We start from the raw sequence: 26788 nt of genomic DNA on the forward strand, positions 1-26788 counted from the left end.
GATTAACTTAACTAATTAGACCAAATCTTCCTCTTGTTCTTTTGTGCTTTCTATTTAGACTGATAAAACACTCCTGCTCATGGGTTAGGGGGGTTCACTGTACAATAATTGCCTCCAGCTGTTTATTTACCACACCACAGCTTCAATTATTGTCATCTTCATTAACATCACAATGTCGAATAAATTAATCAATTCCAAGGTCTTCAAGGACAGACATTTCCCTTGAGTCTTGAAAAATTATTATTGCTTGCTTGTATTATTAGTTACTTGCATTTTAAATGTTACAGCCTAGTTTACAATCAGCCACAGGAACAAACTGTAATGTTCCTCCTTGTAAACTGGTTTACTATTGGTTGAACAGTTTGTCTTCCTCTCTACAGACACATATTCTAACCTTAATTGGCAAGCATTTATAATGGCCATGCTACAATGTGTCACTCAATACACAAGGTCCTATTAATAGTCTATGGTCTACTTAATTTTGCTGGCTCCAGCTCAGACAGATAACATTTCAAACATTCCACTCAGAATACCTGAAACAAAGTAGCCATTAAATGGCAGCTTTGATTGCATGACAAGCCCCGAGTGTTTGGTATTGTCTATATATATATGAGAAGAGACAAATATACAGAACATTTTTAATAAATAGGAGATGGGGAAAAAAATTAAATTCATATTTCAACACAAAACAAAAATGCTTTCAAAAAGTACAAAGACAAAGCAAATTAAAGAGCATACCAGTATTAACTCTTGTTAACTCAGAATAACGAGCGGCTTAGAAAATAATATTAAATTCATGTTGGAAAACCCTGATGTGCAGCTTGTTTAGATCTTACAGAAAGAGACAATTACGCACATGTAAACATATCTATGAGATATGGAAGATACACAGTTAGCATTTTACAAAATATTAATCTACTTTTACAAAATATCACAGCGGTTACAGAAAAAAACTGACAATGTTACACTGAAGATTTAAAACTTTTAGTGATAACATTTCTAAGTGGATTTCAACAGGTTTCCATTTTTTTTCTGCAATTTCCCTCACGGGATCAATAAAGTGTCTATCTATCTATTTTTTAGAATGCAACCAGAGAGGTTTATAGTATAGATTAAGTTTGGAAAAGCTGAGTGCTGAGATCAGACTGCAAGATTCCCTACATAAATACTCCTGCTAGGACTACTGGATGAGACCTACAGCCAAACACACTGGCTTGAACCTTGAACCCATGCCATAAGATTCATTTACTGTGGCTGTACTAGGCCTAAAGCTGGTGACCACAACCAGCTACTAGATGGGGTTATTTGAAGTACAGTACCAGGGAGTTCATATACCATCACCATAAATAGATGGAGCGATGTTCATGGTATTGGGTCTCTGGAAGTGCTGCTTTAATTCCCATTTGAAAATGTCTGCTGTTTCTGTCCATACTCATATTGAAGCGTAGCCTCACTGCACAAGACACTCAAAAGTTGCAATGCGTGTCTGTGTCAGTTCAGAAGAGGTGGGTAAGTTGATTTGGTAGTGATAGTGTGAAGTGATATGACTGACTGGTAAGTCAGTTAACACAAATAAGTTAGACAACATTCATTAAAATATGAAGTAAAAACACAGGTCCTTTGCTCTGAACACTACATTTGCAATTGATAATACTTACCTTTAAGCTCAATTCAAACTTGATTCAGCTTCAGGTATTACAAACCAGGTGTACTGACTTCAAAGGACTGACTACTGCTTCCTAAAATTCCAGGAGGCCACATTCCGTTAAGACAAACAAGAGGTCGTCCTTGCTTTTTTACTTTCTTCTTACTGGTTTTCAACAGGTTAAAAAGTTATTTTGCTTTTTAATATTAATTGAAAACCACTGACAAAATTATAAAAACATGTTTTTACGTGGTCTTTATTGAGTGTAGATTTCAAGATTTTTAAGAAATAAATTTTTAAAAACATTTTTGCAAAGGAAATAAATATTTCCGTAGCACAATTCAAGCATTATACATTTGGAAATTTTACTGCAGCATATTCCCAGTTATCTACAGGCTTAAACAAAACTTCATCCCACATGCTGTTGGAACTGCAGGTCAGGAATCTCAACCCACTGCAACACCTACTCTATGTGAAAACAAGTACTACAATATACCGAGAATGCAAGGATTTCTCTTTTAGAAGTATAGTCTCATGGTGTACCAAGCCATGTTACCATGATTCAAGTCTCTGTGCACAACAGCTATTACAGTTTTCTTAAAGCAAACAGAAAGCTACAATGTTTTACACAGAAATAAACCTATCCTATTTGTTTTGGTACATGCACTTTCTCTTGTTTGTATTACGAAATGTCCCAGTTAAAGCCCCAGTACTAAATCCTTTGTAAATTATTTCTGAAATTTAGTCCACTGCAGTATGTTAGACATTTGGTAAAAAGAGCAAGATTATCACTAAAGGTGAATACTGATTATGTTTTTAAAAGATTACCAGTAGTAAAAAACCTTATTTCATCTCCAACTAAAGTAATTTAAGCTCATCCAGGATTAATAAGGATGCCAAGAGTAACAGCATAAAAAGAAAAAAAAAACATAAGCCTTCTACACTGTACACAAATGGGACACAGCAGGATATTAAAGAATCACTGTGAAGAAGGCAGATATAAAAACACACAAAGGAAAAAAAATACTAATGAAATGTCCAACATAACAGGATCTAATAATGTGCTAAACATTTCCTCTTTGATAATTCTCAGCAATAAAATGAAATTCAGCGAAAGCATCAGTGACACGGGTGAAATTCACTTCACCAAAGTGCACTGTGTAAATTGCGTGAAGAGTAAACATACAAACCCAGGGATAAGCTGTGCAGAATCCATACCAACATACAAAGCTTGGTTAAAAAAAAGCTACAGTCTTGTTTAACTAAAGAACCAAGCAAGCAATTTGCTCGTATTCACAGTTGACACTGCTGAGTGACAAACACTGGAGGAGACAAATCGAGGCCTAGAGGAACTGCTGATGTGTAGCTGCGGCTAATCAATTCTCCATGTAATGTTCTCATTTGGAATTGATTATTCACAGAAGTTATTACACAGTATGTACTGCAGATATATATGTATATCTGATACAAATGTGACCTGAACATTTCAAGTTTTATGTAAAATGAGGTTTAAATGTGCACTAAAATAAACTAAAACTTGTTTACTGTACATTAAAGTACCATAAAATGGTTGTGAGACGAAGCAAGGTAAAATTCTCTAAGCACAAGCAATCTTCTGGAAAGATACAAAGAGAGGCCTTTGTTCAAGTACCTCTCAGTTTATTTAGGAGTGACATGAATGGAAAAAAATTTAATAATGAATACTGTGCCCCTTTTATTTTTATTGACTGTATACAAGACACACAATCTAGCTGCAATTAAAGCAGCGAAACACGTTACAGAGTTACAGTGAGGGGAATGGCTGTGTGCAAGGGAAAATTGTTAAGTATAATAAGCTGCCTGAGGCTAAGAGCCCAGGCCTGCTTACATACAGTACCATGAGTGTTGATTCAACCTCTGCTCAGGCACTCATCCCACAGTGACTCAATTATAAACTGATTTACTGTTAACGTGCTGGTTATTAAGCAGCTAGTGCACGGACAAAGGTGTGCTTTCTAAACTCCAACTAAACCATTCCCAACTGCTGTCTAGAAAACTGCTACTCACTGCACAAGTGCTCTGTCTAGACTGCACAACTGTCTTTCATCTTAAATTTAAGATTTTTATTTACTATGCTAGTTTTTTGTAATTTCATATTTTCCAGAGTGAGCACCATCTCAGATGTCTTATAATGTATAACATTATAAAAGGGTAGAGTAAAAGCATAGTAAAATTTAAAAACATGTTAAAGTACATTTAAGTAATTAGATGTTTCAAACATAAAGAGCAGAGCCTATAATGTTTGAGCTCAACTCATTGTCATTTTGCTGCTTCTTCAATGCAATTCAAGATGAGATCTATATTGATGCTGAACTGCAGCACTGAACTGTATTAATTATTTATAAAATAGGCCAACAACATTCCTCTTCTGCATACATGTTTCAATTCCAGGCTAATGTATACAAAGCATTCTTCTTTTCTATTTCTCTGCATCTTAATGTTATAGAATCTCTTCTAGTTCTGTCTTCAAAGAAAACTTAATTAACACAAACTGTAATAAACCTTTTAAACTGTTAAAGTATAGGCAGTACACAGACTTAGCAGAAATGGTTAAAATGCATATCACTGCTTTTGCAGTCATAATACACAATACCTGTTGCCATAACATATGCAAATAACACAACCACTGACACTAAAACCTTATTTCCATTAATTCTATCAAGCTATACAGAAAGTAGTATAATGTCATGGTATACAGAAAGGAAACAATGGTAACAAAAACTTCTCTGAAGCTCAAGATGATATTAAATTATTTTTTTACATACACGAAACTAACCATAGAAGATTCCTATCATGTATCAGGAGACAAAAAATACAGAAAAGTGTAGTATCTTTACTTTTTGTAACATTTCTTACACTTATTTTTAAAGGGGAACTGCACTGTTATTAAATAGTGGGAACAAAATAAATTAATTGATGGTATAGAAAAATTGTACAACTACTGAATTAAGCTCAAAATTCAGAACTTTGTGAAAATATTGTATAGCTGCCATGTTGTCACAAACTGCTGGTCGTGCCATGGGCGAGAGGGTGAGTTTGCGAAGACTGTCGCTTAATCGGTCCTTCCTGCTCACTAGTCACTCTAATATATAAATGAATGTGATGTACGAGTGAATAAGTACAGGTTGTGCAGCAGACATTTCACCGCACTGCACAAATGTTACAACGTGATCTGCATGCAGAGTTAACAGGCAGTATTTGCTGGCAAAATTGTCTCGAAGTTGAGGGCAATATTTCCATTGAAATAAAAGAGATGCATTCACAAGCCTGCTTGTCTACAACGTAATAGGCTACTTCACTTCACAGGAAGTTCTGTTCCCTCGTTCTCGAGTTGCAGACAATAGCGGCAATATAGTGCTGTGCATACTTGGAAATTTTTGTGATGTAAATTTGAGATTTTACACATTACTGCGCATATTTTACTTTCATTGTGGTCTGAGTTGCATTCATCATTGCCCATTCTTTCTAACAATGAAATATGAATGTCAAATTATTTATTTACTGTTTAATACTACTTTAAGACAATTCAAACTGCTTTTATAGGATATCTTTATATTCTTTCATTTCATTAAAGTACGCTGGACTCAAATCATGTTTATCACTGCACATTATTTTTAATACAGTTTAGGCTTTGCCTGACAGAATTGATCAATGATTAAGTCACTTTAAGACTTTATCGTATTTCTTTGTAAATATACATTTTCTTACAGCTTGCTCGCCTTGAAACCATACTACATAGAAGAGGAGCACAACAGACAAAATCCTCGCCTTTTACATTTGTGGAGGGTGGCACAGTTCAACTTCATTTTACATATGCAGACTGGTTGGAAGGTTTTCTATGGGTTCTGGGGCTCTGCTGCTTTCTTCTCTCCAGAAGATCCATTTACAAGCTTCTCCACATCCATGCCTAGTTCTGGCATTGACTCGACTGCACCAGACCCATCATTAAAAAGATGATGACTTAGTGCATCTACCAGAAGCTCAAAAACTTGAAAAAAATGTATGATTATGTACTGTATTCCTATATTCTACATTCAGCTTTTTAATTTTTTAAAGCACTGAAATATTTCTCTCTACACTGCCACAATTAGGTGAACGAGATATTGATTGATTCCCCTTTAATTTCTAAGGATGATATTTAGCTGCATTTGGACATTATATTCTCCCTGTTCTTTTACCTTTTATTAGAGCTTTGATTTTGTAGTCCTCCCAGAGAGTTGTTAACTGGATTTTTTTGTGGTGAAGTGTGAGCCTCACACACGAGGCTGTTCAAAGTGACACTGGGATGTGCAAACACTAGGTATGAAAGGATATCAACAAAACATGGCGCTGGCACGGCACCTTTTTCAAAAAACTAATGGAAACACTGCGGCATGCCTTCACAGCAGTGCCAGCATGGCTCTTCAGTATTGTGGGCATGAGGTATAAATATCCACTTGAAATCAAGAAGCATTCTGTGATCGTTACCAGACTACATGGTAACGGCCCTACTGCTGGCGGCACAATTATAAATTACAATTTAAAGGTCTGTTGAGTAGAGCTTAAAGCCAAAAAGCTGAAGCTAAACCTTTAAGTGACGGGAAAAAAAATCCTATGTACACAACTTCCATAATTATTAGCATCAAATTACAGAACTATTAAAACAAACTCTCACCTTAACAATTTCATCTATGAAGCACACATGGGTGACGGGGTCTCTTTTCTTAGTCAGAACCTTCTGGAGATGCTGTACCTGCAACCACACACATACAGAAATCTTACTCAAAATATCAATGTTCCTCGATCCGATGTGTTACATTGGTCTCTTTTCACTCTTCCAATTCTCCCATTATTCATTAATAGGAAGTAATTTAAGGAAGTATTATCAGGATGCTTTCTTCAAGTACTCTAATGCTTTTGTTTTCATTCGCATGCTTCTCCTCATTTTCTTTAAGGCTTGGGATCAAATGACCCAACAGAAGCAATAAACAAATCCAGTTTTACTGGCAAGATCCTCACTCTAACTTCTAACTTCTTAGTGATGAATACATGAGGTGCTAAACCTTGCAAAACTTTTTCTGAAACCTCCAACGTTTACTGTGAGAATGACGACTAAAGTCTAGTTACACTTTAGAAGAAAGCAGAAAGCAACAGCAACAGGGAGGTCACCGTCACCAAAATAACTCTGCTTCATCAGTGCATTCAGCACCACTTGCAAAGAACAAAAGTCCGCTTTAAGGAATCAGAGATTTCTCTCAACACGTACTTGTCCACAGGCTGCGCAGATCTGATCCATAAGCTTCTCGAGGTTCGTCCAGAGAGCTGCTCGGAATGCAGCAGTGTTCCCTGGAGTTGGCATCACGGCTCTTCCAGGGCCCCCTACGCACCAAAGGTCAAAAAACAAACTCACTATCAATAGGAAAAGGACTATCCGAGACCTCGAGCACTTTAGAGACCCATTACAGAATTCCCAGTCAGTAACACAGTGACCCATCTGTAAATTCCAATGACTTGAGATTATGTCTAATAATGAGTTATTTCTCCATTTTTTAAATACTTTAGTCTTCTTATTAAATTTCATAATGTGATAAAGCAAACTCAAAAACATCTGTTGGAACGTGCATTGTGCTTTTTTTCATGAAAAGGGAAATATTGAAATGTGCATAATTAAAGAAGCGGAACCAACACGGTAATTTCTTAACAAATAGTTACATCAAATTTGGAGTTATTAATCCATCTGGAAAAGAACCGAAAAGGCCATCCTGACACACGATTCTTTGTAATCCACTGAAAAGACCTCTCTGCAACATAAATACTATACCTCTTGTGTTTGCCTGATTCATCTGAGTCAAGACTTTGATGTCTAGAGCATTGGCTACGTTGTCTTCTAAGGAGGCACGGTATCCATCGACCACGCTGTTGATGGTTTCTTTTAAACTTCCGAGGTTATAAAACACCTGAAGTGCTGTTCCCACCTGAGTGGGGTTCTGAAAAAGAAAAACAACAAAAAAGCAGAGCTATAATAAATTGACAGTCCAGTGTCTGATTTTTTATTTTTTTATTTTCACAGAACAACAAACATGATGTGTTTGGTATTTAATTACTGGCATCATATGACTGTCCTTCAAGTGACTAATGACATTAGTAAGAGCTGGATTTTCGCCACTTCTGAACATGACTTCCAGAAGGCAATTATGCACGGCTGGGTACATCTTGAGTTTACGCCTTTCCCTACACTTCCAAAATATTTTTTCAACTAAAGGGAACATGATGTAAAAAGAGGTAGATGGAACAGGTGTTGCACTTGGTAAGAGGTCTTAGTACTGCAGACGACAACAAATGCATTCTCCAGGACCAGAAACTATCATTTCTTGATCAATAATGTTATTGACCACTTGTTCAATTTCAAATGAGGAAGAACAAACTACTTTCTCTTTTCATTTGCTATTGTAAGAGATCATGTTTAGGAATTTCTCTTCAACACTCTACCCAATGGTGAAAAATGATTCTTATTTTTTATAGTCATACAGCAAAGCTGATAGTTTTATAAAATTTAAAAGACAGGTCTACACAACTGAACATTAAAAAGCTGGGACCCTGCTTTCAATTCCTGGAGTACTATTGGGGTGGAGTGCGTACTGTATGTCTTCCCCATGTGCGCCCTGTGGGCTTCCTCCAGGTGCTCCAGTTTCCTCCCACAGTCAAAAGACATATTGGTAGCCTACTTGGCTTCTGGGAAAACTGTGCATGTTTGTGTCTGTGTCTGCCCTGAAATGGACTGGTGTCCCATCCAGGATGTATCCTGCCTTACATCTGTTGCTTGCTGGGATGAGCTCCTACTCACCTGTATTGGATAATACTGTTAGAAAAATAGCTAATCATGCACTAATGCATTAATCAATGCATGGATAGCTAAATCATGCACAACAAAAAGAAAGAAATGTAAAAAGGTTGCTCTACTGATTTGAGTATGATTTGAATTAAATTTAAATAAAGATAAGTGCCATATGATTATGTCAAGAATTACATCTCCCTGTTTCTAGAGTGTTTCTCATCCTAAAGGATTTAAAAGTATATGACATACACGTAGATGAGGAGACCCATTTCTTCCACCACTGATGTGCTGAAGCCACCTGGAGCCACATTGCACAGCACATCAAGTGGAGAGGTGAGAAATTACTCTCACCAACTGAATTAAGGGTGAAAATTAGGTAGATCAAATCGTGGAAGCCCACAGTGGAATTAGCCAGGACATAAAAACTAACACTCCCTACTCTTAGGAAGAGTCTCATAAGATAGTCAGCAACCAAATAGTCATGACCACAGTTTAACCTTTTATCTGAAGAACCACTATAGCAGTGTTCCCTCTCACCACACTGGGGGATTGATTTGGAAGTTCTGGTCTAGAGCAAAAAGCAAAACCTTACACTGTTAGGATACACGATAGTAATGTTGCTGTGACACCTGGACACCTGATCACAAAATTATTTTCTGCCCTTATAATGAAATTAACCTTGACTCAGTGCTTTGCGAAGGTTTTACTACCACCTGGGTACTTCAGTGTCTCTGTAACACTCCATAGGGATTCAAAAGGTAGAAGAGGGGATTTAGGTCACCGCCACGCTGTCTATAAAAAGTACAGCTGAGTTACTGATTTTCTCCTCATACTGTATGAAAGGAGCTATTAGTAATAAGCATATCACCTTAAAAAGGGCAGAGCTCCAAGAATCTTTTGAAAAACATACATCTTACAAACAAATGGAAAAAAATAATCCCCAAAATAACCCTTACTTGCTACATTAATTCTGTTCTATAACAGCCAACCTGATGTTTTAACACTACAGTGTTCAGTTTGGGAAAAAAAATATTTGAATAATTCTGTGTAATAAAAAATGAAGGTTGCAAGCACTCAGGTCCTTTTCAGAAGCACAGAGGGTTGAAAACAAGGCTTTTGTGCTTTCCATATACAGAGGTCTTTACGAAAGAATGGCTTAAATCACATTTATATCTTTTTATCACATATATAGATCCCTGAGGTGCTTTATAACAGTGCCCCAGCTCAATCAAAAACCACATTCTTCAATCGCCCATGTCTTAACCTACAGTAAAGTGTTCAGAAAGCCATTTCTTAAGGCTTATGATTCTCTGTATGAACACGACGACAATGGCATAGAAGTGACATCCTCTCTATCGGATAATGATTTAAGGTAGCTGAAACAATGCTCAGGTTAGGAAAGAGAAAATGAAAAAAGAATCCAATAAGCACAATACAAACCTACTTGAATAACTGGCTCCCAGTCACCCCTTATATATTAGAGACATGTTCACAACCCAGAGCAATAACAAAAACTACACTGTCTGCCAAGCCTGCTCAAGGAAATTCTTCGTATGGTAATCTAAATTAGCACTTTTCATTGTGTTGAGTATCTCATGGTTGGTTTCTCTGTGGAAAGCAGCTCATTCATTTTCTATACTCCACTTCGGAAAGAAATGTGTTCTGCACCGAGAACTCAAATGCCAACATGAAAGGTGAAAACAGTGTAACGTAAATTAGAAACTGCAATGCAAACACTGGCGCAAGGACAAAATGATAGACAGGAAAAATCCATATTCTAGCCAATCCTATTTTTAAAATTTCATCCATCCATTCCTCCAGTTCAGGTCTCCTAGAAGGCAATTAAGCTACCAATATGTCTTTGAACAGTGGGAGGAAACCTGGAGCACCCGGAGAAAAACAAAGTGAACAAGGGGAGAGCATACAAACTCCATGCAGACAGCACTCCAAGAATTGAACACAGGGCCTCACTGCTAATCACTGCACAGATTTTTTTTTTTTAAAACCTTTAGTTAAAATTTTAACAGCCCCAAGGTAAAATGAACCATTTTACTGTCTGTATTTTTTCTTTCACATAACCGAGGACACTGCCTTTCCCTTACAGCCATTACCCAGCAGCCATATCACCCTGCAACTCACAACTGGCAACCCACTGATATGCAGGTGTGAGCCTGGCCAGGACCTGGATGGGAGACCTCCTGGGAAAAACTAGGGTTGTTGCTGGAAGTGGTGTTAGTGGGGCCAGCAGGGGGCACTCAACCTGTGGTCTATGTGGGTACTAATGCCACAGTATAGTGGACACTATACTGTAAAAAGGCACCATCCTGCGGATGAGAAAAACAAGGTCCTGACTCTCGATGGTCATTAAAAAATCCCATTGTCTTTCTCAAAAAGAGTAGGGGTGTAACCCCGCCGTCCTGGCCAAATTTCCCATTGGCCCTTACCGATCATGGGCTCCTAATAATCCCCATCTATGAATTGGCTTAATTACTCTGTTCTCCTCCCTACTAATAGCTGATGTGTGGTGTGCGTTCTGGCGTACTATGGCTGTCAAGAAAAGCACTATATAAGTGTAAGCAATTATTATTATTAGTTCATATTGCATCTAAGCCTGACATTCACTATGCAACATGTACCCTAAATAAAGTTTCCCGAGTTATGATACCCATTTTCCTAATCAGAGCAATCAAAGATTGTAGTTGCAATTTCAGTTAAAAACCTGTTTAATTGATGTGTGTTATCCAAAGTCCAAAGCATATACAGTACATGTGACAACAGAACTGATCTGTTTTTGTAGGATCTACAGTAAACACCTGGCAACTGTAATACTAACACTTTTTGGTCTCTGTGATAAAAATATTCTATTTTATTTCAATATCTGAATTTAATATAAATTCTTCTAACACCAATATGAACCAGAATTGCTTAGAAACCACATGTTGGCAGGAAAATTAAGATATGTATGTGTATAATTAATTTTCAAATTGAGAGTCTCTTAAAGTTTAAATTAACGTTAAAAGAACTGTCGCTTTGTTGTACTGCACATCTGTTACACACCTAACAGAATAGATGGACATCATCTAGCAAGTGTGCAGTTTAAAAAAACAGTTGTTTTGAACAGACCTAGGTGCTTGAGTTACAGGCAGACTTTCTTTCCGAGATTGAGTTGATTTTGTTAACTTAATCAGGATATAAAACAAAATGCCTAAACCTTTCATATTTTTAAAATAACACCCCACAAGTCAGGATAGCAACAAAACCTGTGTAAGTGTATTTCAGATTTCCCACGAAGAGACGTTTGATTGTAGAAAGGTAAAAAATATACATATCTTTGGGCAGATTCAGGAAAATTATAAATCAATAACATTTTATATAAGCAAACATTCCTAGGCTACACTTCAAAGTAAGTGTGCTCTAATAAGGACAAAATTTGACGCTGGAAAAACGGTATGTCTATGACAGAATGTATTCAGCACATCAACCTGTAATAATCCGTTCAAATGCTATGAAAACAAGGACCAAGGCATGGATGGACAGCTGTTCCTTTAACAAATCTGATCGCTTGAAGGGAACTTGTACAGCTGAGCCCTGTTGAAGGCGTGATTATTTTGTAATAAGGACTGCTTACTCATATTATGGTGGGCAGGTGAGGACTCCTACTGTAAATATGACTGAAACATACACCATATTTTTGCTCCTGATGAGCAAGAGATTAACTTTGATTCTTTAACTTACTCTCCCGTAAACTTCTGAAGATTATAGGCTATTTATTCTATTGTTTTCAATTTAAAGTCCCTTGAAGACCCCAAAAAATATATTTCCTTTTGTGTCTCTCTGAATTTTAACAGTCTGAATACACAGAAAGCTCCAAAAACAAATTGTACACAGTATACCAATAGCATGCACTTATCTTTAGCATGCTTTACTGCTAACCTGCTAATCGGAGGAGTAATTAGAAAAGATGAGCAATGAATACAATTATAGCTAAATCTGGAAATATGTTAGAGTTAAAAATAATTAGGTATGATCCATTGACACAAAAACCATCAACTGTGAATGACTAAAGAAATGTTTATGGTTTCCTCATCTCAAGCCACATTGCACTCACAAATACAATTAATGAACCACTTAAAATATGCCTCAAAAACCTATAAAAAGACCCATTCAAAAAACACCAACTATATAATTTATGCCTGATAAATTATAACTGTTATAATAAATGCTGTCATTCAGGAAGTTGTTCTTATAGAAATGGAAACCATGTCAGCAAAATCACAGGCACATTCCTACTGCATTTTACTTGCTAAACTTTATATTTTAAACGTCACTGTGTATAAAGGCTTAAATAACTGGGCTGTATTGATCAATATTCGGTTCTACCACAGTTTTGATGGGGCTCCAAGACTGCTTCAAGTAGGTATTTCTGCTACATATGGTCGAATATCAGGTCATACATTCAAATTATATGCCACAAAAATCCAAATCTATTTTCAGTTTTACTGAAAGCACAATGCATTTATTTTATAGTAAGGCTATGTGAAATTCAAAGGTTTTCACAATTTTACAAAGGATGCTGTGCTGAATAGGGTAAGGTATTTCAACAATTCAGAAAAGGAAACTGTTCTAACAGGAAACTGCAGAAAACCAGTAGTGAAATATTAAAAATAACCTTTGGGAAAAAGCAATTCCTTACAATTTTTAAAGAAAGATACTGCCTCTTAAAGACTCATATATTTAACCATAGTGAGCAACAAAAGAAACTAGCTGTGAAGTACGGGGTTACTTTTCTGACAATTTACTCTCTATTAAGGTTTTCCACTATTATTATAGTTACAGTATCATGAGATAGCTTTTTTTACCCTGGGTTTTTGTGTTGCTGGGCAAATAATGCTGCACATAAGTCAATGTAATCAATTTTGCTACAAGTGTTAGATCTAAAGCAAATGTTGAAGGTCAGGCATAGAAATATCGCCAATACTGCCTCAGTTGCCTTTGCATCAGAGCTGAATGCTGAGGCACAATACACTATTCATTTAAATGTTATTTCAGCATATTCCAAATTAAATCCCTAAATGCACAGGCTACTGCAATTCAAAGAAAAGACAAAAAAGGCTCTATCTTAATTAGGTCACTTATTAACACAAAACACAAAAAGTCTTATTCTAAAAGCAAAGAACTCTAAAGAAAATATATATTTTTCAATTTTTCTACAGGAATAATTTCCTTTTAAAGTTGTTTCAGACAGTCAAATCACATTGATACTATAAAAAAGACAAGGGAGTTATTTTAAAGTGACTGTGCCATCCATAAAAAATAATAGTTTTGTAATAATACAACCATCTGAGGTCATAAATTGGTCAAATGTTTATAATTTACAGTACATAAAATGTTTCTAATGAAGAAAAATATCATACATCTGTCCACTGAGTAAACCACTGAGTCACACTATGGTATTTCATTGTCCTACTTTAGGATTAGTGCTATGACCTGCTCTGATCATGAGATAACAATCAGATGATTCTATCATATAATTAAAAAAAAAAGACTTACATGTTGTTTGTCATAGTTTATGCTCCTTAAAATATTACAAAAATGTGTCATATATGTGTAGCAGCAGATTCAGGTCATGTATATCTCATTAATACAACTACAGAAAAGAGGATCAATTATACATATAAAAGACTTACAATGCAGAAAGGCAAGTTTCATGTCTGTCTTAAATGTAGCAGCAGAGATGAGGTGAGACAATGAGAGTGAGGTGGACAATCACCATTTCATACATACTGTAAATCTGCTGAATTCTTGCAAAAATCACATGACACCAATTGGCTGTAAAAATAAAGGCATCTGCTACAATTTACACTGTATTTTGTAATATGCTACTGTAATAGTGTACTGGGATCACATTAAGTCAGTGCTTCACACATTTGAAAATACTGATTGTATAGTCTATGAAAGTCTAAATAACATTTTTTGCATTTTAGTTTTAAATGGCAGTAATAATTACAGGGGATGTACTCATAAATTCAATTCTCTTCAGGCGCACACGAAGATGGAGACAAAGGGACTAGAAAAAGGTCAGTAATGTTCAACATTTAAAAAACAAATAATGACTCATTTAACCTTGGCAACTGCCATTTTAAACTACATGTGTTACTTAAATTTGAAGTTTGAAATCTCTGAAAAGTATTGATTGACACAACCTTAAGAACAAAATGGCCTTACAATAGCATGTAAATGAGAAACCATCATAACTGAGTTGATTCAGCAGGATAAATGTATTTGGACTTACATTACACCACCACCTTCAAGAAAACTAAATGTTTAGAAAATGTTATGAAAACTCAACATTTCGAGTTGTCTTACTTTCATCTATAAATTAATTGTTTCATTCTTAAAAGTACCCTTCTACCATTACAGTCGCTAAACCTCTTCAAATAAATACTGTTACCACTGGCACTGTACAAATGACAAGCTTTAATGAAGTACAATCAGATAAAGATGGAAGATTAACCCTAAAAGAGAGCTGTGCAGCTTGACCAAACCTCATTGTGGCAAACGGCAGCAAGTACTAATGATGACTAAACCTCATTACTAATTTAATTGGCTGAGGCTTGAATCTAAAGCAACCTACAGTATATTTGTACTTATTTAAGCAGCTGGCCATTTGGCTGGAGTAATTTTAGACCAGTACCCTTGAGCAAGTTTTCCAATAGCAGGGTTTGACTTGAACCCACAACCTTCCAGGTATGAGTCTAGAAGCCTAATCACTACTTCACACTTCCTGGGCCAGGCTGCCTACAGAGAGCACCCATGAATGTGATGCAAAGAATGAGCCAACACATTTCTATCCTTTTCTTTCATTTCCCCCTTCCTGCTGTAGGGCAATTTAAACACCAATTTTCAGGGGTTGCACCTGCTGTGTGATCAGAGACTGAAATAGCTGAGACTCTCTCTACTAGTATTTCAGTTTTTTTTTTCTAGCCGCATGTTTAACCCTGAAACAGTGCGAAATGCCTATTTTCAAATGCAAAACATTTTCTGTAATTTTTTCTAAATATCTTCTAGTGCAAGAAATAAGGCCTTATTAAAAACCTCCCCCCAAAATACTACAATTCTTTTAAATCTAAAATTATATATTTTTGAAGAAGTTATAAGAGGTGTTCCTTTAATCCATTAAAATGGGAGAAATGTTAAAGCCTTGAAAAATATACTTTATAACATTTTAAAACTTATCAAAAGAGAGATCGCAAAATGTGATGTTAAAGCAAAAACGGAGAATGTTCTGAAGCGGTCTTCATGAAAATGAGTAAGGAAAAAGATGTCTGTTACGCAGACATTGCATCAAGCTGAAAAATTGATTCTATTGCAGCATATTGATGGGATTTACCTTAGATAATCTCTCGCAGGATGCATTTTGACACTAAATGTTTGCTACATGTCACAAGCTGCTTTTGAAACACAAAACTGCTATGGTAACCATAGCAACAGGTAACTGATAGCAGTTTAGACCTGAGATGTCTTTATCTCCAGTCAAGAGAATAAGGAGGGGTAAATCATACCATACTAAAATGACAGCATGGGTTAAAGGAATTTATCTTGCATCATCTGGTCTATTGACTACTAATAAAGTTTTCATAGGATTTTCGGAAGTTGAATAATGACTTTAATTCATCCTGACTTTCTAAATTCCATGACTACGTGGAATCATTGACACTATCAGTTCCTTCATCAGGTAGACATTCACACACCAGAATATGTGGAACATTTGGACAATATATTCCATTTACAATTATTAATCTAAATGTCATCTAGATTATTCACTCATAGGTAACGCTCAAATTTAAAGGCAGTTAGGAGAAAAAAAAGAATGTGAAAAATTTGACAACTACCACTATAAGGATGATAAAGCTATTGCCACTAATAATGGTGACTGTTCAACAACTTGTCACGTAATACACAATTTTGTGTTATAAAATTCAAGTTACAATTTAAGATGTGACATATTACAACACTACCATAAAAGACCACACCTGTCTTGAAATCCATTGTCATGCTGAATAATGTTTTAATGCATCTAAACCATCCACATGTTCCTCAATCACTTCTTATACAATTAAAATGAAGTTTGTGCTTAGTGAACATGAAACTACTCCTTAAGTTATTATAGGACGCGCATGTGTACAAACCTCTCACCTAGCAAAATACATTGCAGGATAAAAAGACATTAAAACTATAGGAAAAAGTTGAAGAATGCAAGCCTTTACTCTTTTCTTCCTTCATAGTTCCCGAAGGATACAATGATTGCTCTTTTAATGTTAAAATCATCTTAACCTTTGGATTGTCTTGTATCAAATAATGGCTTTTCAAAAAACCTAACAGCACTGACGCATTTTTAAAAACATATAATTGCCTTTTTTCAGTCAGCATAGTAATTTGGCACATGCTGTTAAATCAGCAATCTTAAAACACAGAGAATTTTGAAAATCATATTAAATTAAATGCAAAACAAAATTAAGTTCAAAATAATTTTGAGGATATAGTAAGAGTCTGACCTCTAAGGGTCTAAGATTCAGACTAAGAGTCTGAATCTGAGTAATAGGATTTGGAAAACAAAGCTGTGAAGTCAACTTTTTTTATCTGGAGACAGGAACTACACCTCTGGAAGACAGGTGAAGGGTGAAGAGGATGAAAACCAGCTTTGACTTAAAGGATTTCTGAAAAAAGAGGTGAGGTGAGAAGCTGATTTAATCAAGAAGCCAACAGACTGTTGACGAAGTTCAGAAATTACATTTTAAGAACATGGGATAGGATCATCCAAAGCGACATCTCTCTTCTTTATAAAATACAAAAAAAGAGGTACTTAACTGAATTTCTCTGACTTACAGATGCAGCCATTCAAAGTGCGCGGTACAGACACCGCAGTACAGATACCGCAGGTATGATGACACGCGATACCGCGGTGCGTGATTGGTTGACCGACAGGGGCACTCGTGGTCCGTTGGTCTGTCGTAGAAAGACTTACTGTAAACGTCTTTACTGTGCCCGTTGTAGATATTGAATTTTACCACTGAAGGGAAATCTTAGTAGCTGAGCATAAAAAGAATAGGAGCATACTGTAACGCGTGTGAAGGCCATAAACGATATTAATTTTGGAACGTAAACATACAGTATATGGCTGGTCTTGGTACTTTAAAGAAAAAAATACACACCAGTATTCCATTTCTCCCTAAACATTGTAAGCTTCGAAGTCTTTAACTAACGTGATACCGGAGTCAACAAGCATACTTTTAGAATTTGATTAAAAGGGAATATAATATGGAATCGCGTATCTAAAGAATTTAATAACGGTATGATTATATCCGTGTACTGCGGCAGGACTGTGTAGGGCTGTTTCGCCTACCTGATCATGCGAGCTGTCTTGTAGCCTACTGGTCTAGGTGCGTGACTACTAACTGGCAGGTTGTGTGTTCGAATCCAGCTGGTGCTGGACTTTTCATTTTTATTTATTTATTTTTTAATCGCGTAACATAAACATATTACCGTATGCAAACTGTACTGTATACAATATGTATATGTATATTTAATGTCTTAACTGTGCCCGTTTAAGTATTGAATATTCATATCTAATTTTACCACTGAAGGGAAATCTTAACATAAACATACAGTATATGGCTGGTCTCGGTACTTTAAAGAAAAAAATTCACACCGGTATTCCATTTCTCCCTAAACATTGTAAGCTTCGAAGTCTTTAACTAACGTGATACCGGAGTCAACAAGCATACTTTTAGAATTTGATTAAAAGGGAATATAATATGGAATCGCGTATCTCAAGAAATTAATAACGATATAATTATATTCATGTTGCAAAAGAACTGCAACGGACATAAAAACTCCCTTGCATGGTTTCATTACGACCAGAATCGGTCTTGAGATATTTTTAACTTGATTTACAGTATTTGAGAGGTATGTCTTAACACCGATACTACAGTGCTTAAGTACTGCTCACGTATATGTTTCTAGGTTTATATTATGCATTTCATACGGTCAAATTACTTTTGAGCAATAAGAAGCGAGAAACGGTATGCGTTTTACTTTCGTTTTGTGCTGGGACTCGTGGATTGATTAGAGATATCAAGTACATACAAGTCATTTTTTAAATGTTGTAGTTCGTCTTGAAAAAATGTTACGAGTACATCATCTATCAACAATTACACAGGTTCTGTTTCCATATTGCGGATTTTGGTTACGTAATATTATTTTCTAGATTTCACGTTGTGAATATGATGGGATGTCTGATGGGATGTTTCTAAAAATCCATCCTCTGTAAAACGTCTTCTCTAGTTGTCCTGCATATGTATTCGCTAATGAAGCTGTGTGTTCTGAGCCTAGATCTCTACATTTCTGTATGAACCAGCTTAGAGGGCTAAAGACAGCTTGTGTTTAAATTGAGTGTAAGGCAATTTATGCTTCTAAAGTCATGGTCAGCATTTATCTTTGTACTGTGCTGTAAACTTGTTCTGTGCCAAGTCTCATTATTTTATAGCGTTTTTAAAGCGTTATCAAATACGGTGTTACTGTAGTTTACCGAGTCCCATGTCACATGGTCTGTGATTGAAACCTGTAAAACCGGTTTAATTCGTCACAGCCAGCACTCTTCAGGTGTGAGGGTCTTCTGCTCAGAATGAAACGCTAAAATGTTTGTGTATATTCTAATGGTAGTGGGGGCGGAGTGTGTGGGAACAGGTTTGGTTGAAACATTTTCTCTGAAAGCATTTTCTTCGCAGTTTAACCGATCTTGTTACAGCATGTTACAGTTTACTATTATTAACCATATTAATTTTAAGTGCTTAATGTAAAATCTTGTAAAAATATATTTTCATTGTTCAAATATACATTAAGTCTGACTATCATATAATAAGTTAAATACAAAACTAAAGAAAAAATAGGGTTAAATATAATTCAAAATATTTTGCTAACAATGTTAACTGTTTATGAATAATAAAATGTATTAACTAAGGAGTAGGATGGCACAGTTGTTAGTATGTTTTTTGTTTTTTTTTAACCCAATCTCCGGGAAACCATTAGTACGATGGTGAATCGGAGATTCTCAACCCTTGCTGCGTACGACTGGAAAAGAATTCGTGATCGGATCAACGAAATGCTTCATAGGAGGAGGCGGTCTTTTCCTCTTGTCTAACAGTCTGTCCACAAACATAACATTCCTGTTAGACAAGAGGAATTGAAAAAAAAACAATGTTGTCAATGAAAACCGGTGTGTGTGTCTCTCCCTGCTGGATGTCCCTCTCACAAACTGCTGAATTAATAAAATAATTTTATTGAAAACGAGTTTGCGATTGTCTGGTCTTTAAATTCTGGAGATACGCGATTCCATATTATATTCCCTTTTAATCAAATTCTAAAAGTATGCTTGTTGACTCCGGTATCGCGTTAGTTAAAGACTTCGATGCTTAAAATGTTTAGGGAGAAATGGAATACTGGTGTGTATGTTTTCTTTAAAGTACCGAGACCAGCCATATACTGTATGTTTAAGTTCCAAAATTAATATCGTTTATGGGCTTCACACGCGTTGCAGTATGCTCAGGCACTAAGTAAAAGGAGATGCTTCGTATTGCTTGACTAATTTTAAAAACTAAGTTATAAATATAAAAATTGCAGGCGCTGCTCTGGTGCGTTGGCTCCTACACAGTGCCTGTCTGCCGTAAGCGTTACAATATACATACAGTACCCAACACTGCTTGTACCCATCTGTCATGCAAATAAAACACCTTGAATTGAATTGAATTGAGGGGAGAAGGGGGGGATACTAAAGCCAATACTGGCTCAATGGGCTTTGACGTGCTAATGCGTTGGTTTAACGGTCCGGGTGTGGCAGGCTTCCAATGTCAACTCGACTCGATTAGAAGACAATGAACGTATTTTAGCCCTAAATGAATTAATAGCAAACATGGTTTACATAAAATACATTTTTCCAAGAAAGTTTATAATAATACGATCTATAGTTGAAATCTGAGCCTACTTTAAAAATAAAGGAAAAGCATTTTCAGAGAGCAATCACGCTGTGTTTATGTAGAAAAAGTGATTAGGTTTATGAGCAATCTAATTACCTATTCGCTTAAAACGCTATATAAAATAAAGTTTATTTAGAGATGAATGATCAGTGTCGCAGTTTAAATAATGTGAGTCAGGAAACTAACACAGCGCCACCGGATTTAATAACGCAATAAAAACGCTATAAAATAATGTGACACAGTACAGCACAGTACAACAATACTGACCATGACTTTAGAAGCATAAATTACCTTACACTCAATTTAAACACAAGCTGTCTTTCTGTATGAACCTCTAAGCTGGTTCATACAGAAAATGTAGAAATGCATTAGCCTGATCATGATTAAAAAACACATAATTAAACACGCGTTTGCGATTTAAATCAGAACACGATTTAAATCAATATAAATGTTTATATTGTAACGCATACTGTCCAGCCTCCATTTCTCTATAAAAATTTACTGTTGCATACACACACACAATAGAAGCAGGAACCGCTGTCAGAAGGGAAGATATGTTCAAAATATCGCAAATATCGATCATGTTGCGATATTTTGAAATATAAAAGTCAATTGATTGTCCATAATATCGCTTACCTATTTTTTCGAAGAAATGTTTGTTAAAATAAAAGTCCAGCACCAGCTGGATACGAACACACAACCTGCCAGTTGGTAGTCACGCACCTAGACCAGTAGGCTACAAGACAGCTTGCATGATCAGGTAGGCGAAACAGCCCTACACAGTCCTGCCAGTACACGGATATAATCATACCGTTATTAAATTCTTTAGATACGCGATTCCATATTATATTCCCTTTTAATCAAATTCTAAAAGTATGCTTGTTGACTCCGGTATCACGTTAGTTAAAGACTTCGAAGCTTACAATGTTTAGGGAGAAATGGAATACCGGTGTGTATTTTTCCTTGTGATATTTTAAGCTCTAGTTGAATGATAGGTGTCGCATTTTAAATCATTTTCGTAGCTAGAAATTATGAAACGCCCTGTTAAAAGCAAGGAAGTTTTTATGCCCCGTTGAAGTAAAACAAAATGCCTGAAAGTATGGCTTGGACAGATTCCAAGTGCTTGTACAAATGTGCTAAAGAAATTATACTTTGAGTATACAGCTTGTCCAAAGTCATCCATTATTAATACTATTAGTAATATCTTCAGTAAAGGCTTTGATGCATAAATATTTCTGATAAAGGTAGGTTGTGTACTTTTGTCCAACTGAGAAATCTTGCTTTCATAAAATATACCAACATTTTAATGACTGATGATTAACATGCTGTAATACACAGTTCAAAATTAAAGGCTCAAATGCTGTACATGAGAGGTTAAGCTCCCCCTGGCGGTTTTACAAGGCGACGCCGGATAGTTAGTCACGTGACACACGTGAAACCGCGTGATACCGCGTGATACTGTGACACGCCCACCGGGGTATGCCGCGAAATACCTCACCCATTTTGAATGGCTGCATCTGTATGTGCCTCAATCTTAAATAAAGAACTGTGTGAAGGAGGAACTTGGACATCACAGTTGAACAACTTGATTGTTCTTTAGAAACACAGTACTAAAAAAAAATTGAATAATATTGTAGAAAAACAGAGTGTGATGCTTGGATAAAAAAAAAAAGAAGTGCAGCGAGCTGAATCGCAGACAAATTGGAAATCATCCACTTAAGAAGAGTAAGTTAGGGAGGTAGGTCCAGTGCTTCGAACACGCTTGGCTAACATCCTGATTTTTCTTTTAAAGAAATCAATCTAAACTGCTTTGTAGCTCAGATATGATGAGCAATTTTCTTCTCTGTATTAAACATTTACCAACACAAATAAGCAGATTAATATTAAAGACTTTTTTGAAAGACAAAAGGAAAGCAAACTGTATAGTAATGAGAAAATGAAAGAGGTATGCAAAATTAGCTTTCCATTCCATTTATTTGTCTTGATATAGAAATAGAAAAAATAGCAACAGAAAAAACATTGTAAAATGTAGTCTAAAAATACTTTCGCTAAAGGTAAGGTGAAAAGGCTTAGGAAACATTCTCTACAGATCTGTGTACACATAAGGGCAATTTATTCTTACTTTAGTCTTCTGTAGGGCTATACTAAAAAGCTGCATTCCATGGAAGCAAGAAAATAAAAATAATGATGAACCACGCTGTTCCCTTAGCTACATAAGAAAGATTACTTGAAGTAAATGTTCTGAGTCACAAAACGGAGGGGTGGAAAATGGGTTCTCATCTCACAATATGTAAAACAGCCTACTGTTAAGGGAAAATAATATTTAAAATTAAAAATCCTAATGCTCAGCAGTAAAATATGCGTTTATTTTTTCTTGTTCCAGCTGCTCTCTCTTATTTTCTTTTTCACTTATAGGAGGCTGCATAAGCAATCCATCCCATTGTAGTAATAATAAATTGCAATTGTGCAGCGTGTTGCATGCCAAAGGACACCAAAGCACATTACATGTGGGACTTGCTTCATGTCCCTCTGAAGTACAGCACTCGGCTCGGTCACACTTGGCAGTCACAATGCAGTTGCAGCATCCAGCACCTCAGACCAGGTGGAGAAGCAAAGAAAATCTTCATCACAGTTACAGGGGAATATTAGCTAGGTGAGCCCTGAGTAGAATTTCACCACGATAGTGTGACGTAACACCCCTACTCTTACAAACAGTGCAATGAGAGTTCTAATTTCTGAGTAATCTGTACCTCGGATTAACATATCGTCCAAAAAGAGGCTCCTCCTACAGTACAGTGTTCCCTGTGAAAATCCTTATTGTTGAAATTTGGGTTCAGAAAGAAGAGCGATAGCTCCTAGTCCTCTAAAACTGCGAACAGCTGGAATCTGGTATTCTTTGGAAGTCTTCCATCCCAGTACTAACTAGGCACAGCTTTCTTAGATTCTGAGATCTGATGAGATCTGGCTGAGTGGTAGCACAGCTGGTGTTAATAATGCTGTGAAAAATACAAACTTTTATTGTCAATAATGCCACAAGAAAAACAAATGGACAATGAATAATTAAAATATGGGTTTAGTTTTAAAAAAATATGAAATACAAAAAAGATAATACCTTAGCAGAGGGCACGTTTTGCATGCTCTTTTCTGAAAAGAAAGCTAGCGGTCTTATCAGGCTTCTTCAAAATGCCTTCAGGGGTTTCAAATGAACATATTCATAAAAATAGGCAGCTTCTTTTTGCTTTTATAATACACCCTCCAGAAATAGCAGGGTGGAAAGTTTCACTCATCCAGCCCATAAATTCAAATTAACTAAGATACTAAACCTGAGAATTAACTTCTTAAAACCAAATCATATTCTACCTCTACAGCAGCATAGACACATATACACCCATTTTCTAACTGCTTTATCCAATACAGAGCTGCGGGGGAACCGGGACCTATTCTGGCAAGCAATTGGCACAAGGCAGTACACCTGAATGGGACACCAGTACATCCCACACCAAGACGGACAAAGACACACTTAATCCAGGGACAATTTCCCAGAAGGCAATTAACCTACCAGTATGTCCTTGGACTGTGGGAGGAAACCCAGACGAAGACATAGAGAGCATACAAACTCCATGTAGACAGCACCCCAGGAACTGAACTGAGGATCCTAGTGCTGCTGGGTAGCAATGCTAACGCCCACAGGCACATATAGTCTAAACACAATATATTATACAAAAGAAAAAATCTTACTATATGTTAGTGTATGTCTTGTATTGTAACTGACCAAAGTGGAAGTGAAAACTACCACTATTTTTTCTTATATCACAAATCCTTATCCGTAACACGTTTAAAATCTCTGTCATGGTTGTGCAGTATGTTCTCCATATATTCTGCCATTTTAAAAGAACAGACTTCATTTAAGGTGCAAATTGACAATGTGCTACTCTGTAGAATGCCAACAGAATCAGGAAGGTCACACTTACCTGACTAATTCCTCGGATGAACGATTTTCAGCAAGGCAGTATGGGCTTTATTCAGTTCCATTAGATGATGGAGATGGAACAGTAAAACCCCGTATATATTCACATTTATATATATAAAACTATTCTATTTCAGTATTAGTCTCTGAAGAATCTAAGACATAAAAAGAGCTGAATATAAATTCACCATGTTATCATGAGAAAAATATTTTTTTGTAGCAGGTGCACTAACATATTACTGAAGAGACAATTTGGGCGAATTATTCATGGTGATCATCGTGCAGTATATACTGTGAATACAGGCTAGTGTTGCCTGGCCACTACTAGAAGCAGTACAAACCGAACATTTGCAATGTTTGTGGCGTTTGGGTTTGCAGGTGCTGTTGGACCTATCCCATTCCTCTTGTAGAGTCAAGTACGAGACTGGTCTTTGAGGCCTACAGTATATACCACTTAATACTCAAGCTCATCCCACAAGTCTCCTGAGTAGGATGTCCACTGCATAAGTCGCCTCGTTGTCTCATCTCACAAGAAAGCCACTGTTAAATTAGCAGCATGATGATGTACAGTGGTGTACTTTGTCCTGCTGGAATGCTGACATGTCAAGTGAGGCTACAGAAAGGGCAGCACGCCATCGAACTTGATCAATGCAGAGCAGTGGAGTCTGGTTACCATTAGTCACCGCAAACGAAGGTCTCTACTGACCAGACAGTTCTGTCAAAACCATCACACTGAGGAGCTCACCATTGATTGCCCTGCAGTACACAGCAATCATCATGTCGTTCTGCACATTTGCAAATGATAAAAGGACTTGGCCCCTAGGTGGCTCCTTGTTGACCTGAGGTGTTGCTCCAACATAGTGATGATCCGAACATGTTGTTCTCTTGACGAATGAGGCATCTTGGTCTTTGGCTTTCTTTCTCAATTTTCATTAGGTTTCAAGCTTACTGTATGCAATGGCCAAAGTCAATCAAGTGTGTCTCGGTTAGTCATGAATAAACATTTTATCAAGATGACACTAAACACGTTTGATCAATATTCAAATTGAGTGTACTTTATTTTTCGAAAACATTAAATGAGTGATAACTCTTTTAATGAAGCTTTAATAGACTGACAACTTTCTTTTGCTACTGTATACACAGTATGATGTTTTCTATGACATTCAGTTTTTTTGAGATCCAAAGAATTTTCCACAGGTTATAGAAAACGTACAATAAGTCATGATTACACATGGTACTGTATTCCTTCTTTCAGCTAATATACTCCAGTATTTTTCTTCTTTCACCTAATGATTAAATGAACTCCAGAATGATTTAACCATAAAGTACCTTCATGAAAGGGTGACGTATAGAAGAGCTTCATTGTGTATAATAACCTGTGAAATTCAGGATCCAGGTGCTTAGAAATTTAATTTCACCCTTGTTACCATCCTAGATGAATATGGCAATTTCTGCTGAAGAGATCGACTATGTACTTTTTGTACATTTGTACTTTTTTCTATGATACCAAACTCATCAGCTCACAAAATCAAAATAAGACTTGATACTTTCATTCTGTTAAATAGAACAAAGAAACAATAAGCATGAGATGAGGTTATTACAAGTATTTTTCTTCCTTTTCTAAAGGGGAATTTGTGGCATCAATAACAGTTATGTCTAGAGTTGATTAGAGTCCAAAATCCCTGGACAGTGCCCCATCTGTTACATTTCTGTTTTAAAATGGGAATATCAAGCCTTTTCTTCTGGTCAGACTCACTTAGTTATTCAGCAATTATTGATGTTTCGATTAAAGGGAAGGTAATAGGTTCATTCATTATTTCAAAGAAGCACATACTGCAAATATTTCTGAAGTGCTAAATGGCACACAGGACTAATCTCCTTTCTCTCCTTGTGGTCTGGGTTCATATTCCAACTAAAATCAGTCTCTCAGTCACATTGTAGTCTAAGTGAAAGTAATATATTGAGTGCATGTGATACCTTTTAACTTTTTTTTCGGCTACAAATTGTTTTCTTTCCTGCCTCATATTTTTCTAACTCCACGCTTATCCCCCACAAATGCTGTGTGGGATGTGTGTAGAGCTTTGTGTGAGAACAATTTAAATATGAATATCATCTTGATATGTGCTATCTAAACTGGCACAAAAATACAAGCACGCATCAAAAAAAGCTATATCGCCATAAAATCTGCATTTTTTTCTAACTCCTGTAATTGGAAGGCGTATCTATACACAGATGTTGCAGTATGTGCTTCTTTCAGAGCAAGTATTATTAAGTTGTCCCTTATGGACAGG

General features: G+C 36.3%; 1 protein-coding gene across 1 annotated transcript in view; it reads right to left on the minus strand.

Moving 5' to 3' along the window:
- Nucleotides 1-26788, minus strand: part of cog5 (component of oligomeric golgi complex 5) — a 187072-nt gene that overhangs the window by 87196 nt on the left and 73088 nt on the right. Inside the window, exons 8-10 of the mRNA XM_088645186.1 lie at nucleotides 7485-7650; nucleotides 6930-7042; nucleotides 6339-6416 (exon numbers count right to left, since the gene is read on the minus strand). Of these exons, the coding sequence (XP_088501312.1) occupies nucleotides 6339-6416; nucleotides 6930-7042; nucleotides 7485-7650 (357 nt within the window). The remainder of the gene's footprint in view (nucleotides 1-6338; nucleotides 6417-6929; nucleotides 7043-7484; nucleotides 7651-26788) is intronic.

This window comes from Lepisosteus platostomus, chromosome 9, assembly GCF_059453375.1.
Source record: "Lepisosteus platostomus isolate fLepPlt1 chromosome 9, fLepPlt1.hap1, whole genome shotgun sequence".
Taxonomy (NCBI): Eukaryota; Metazoa; Chordata; class Actinopteri; order Semionotiformes; family Lepisosteidae; genus Lepisosteus; species Lepisosteus platostomus.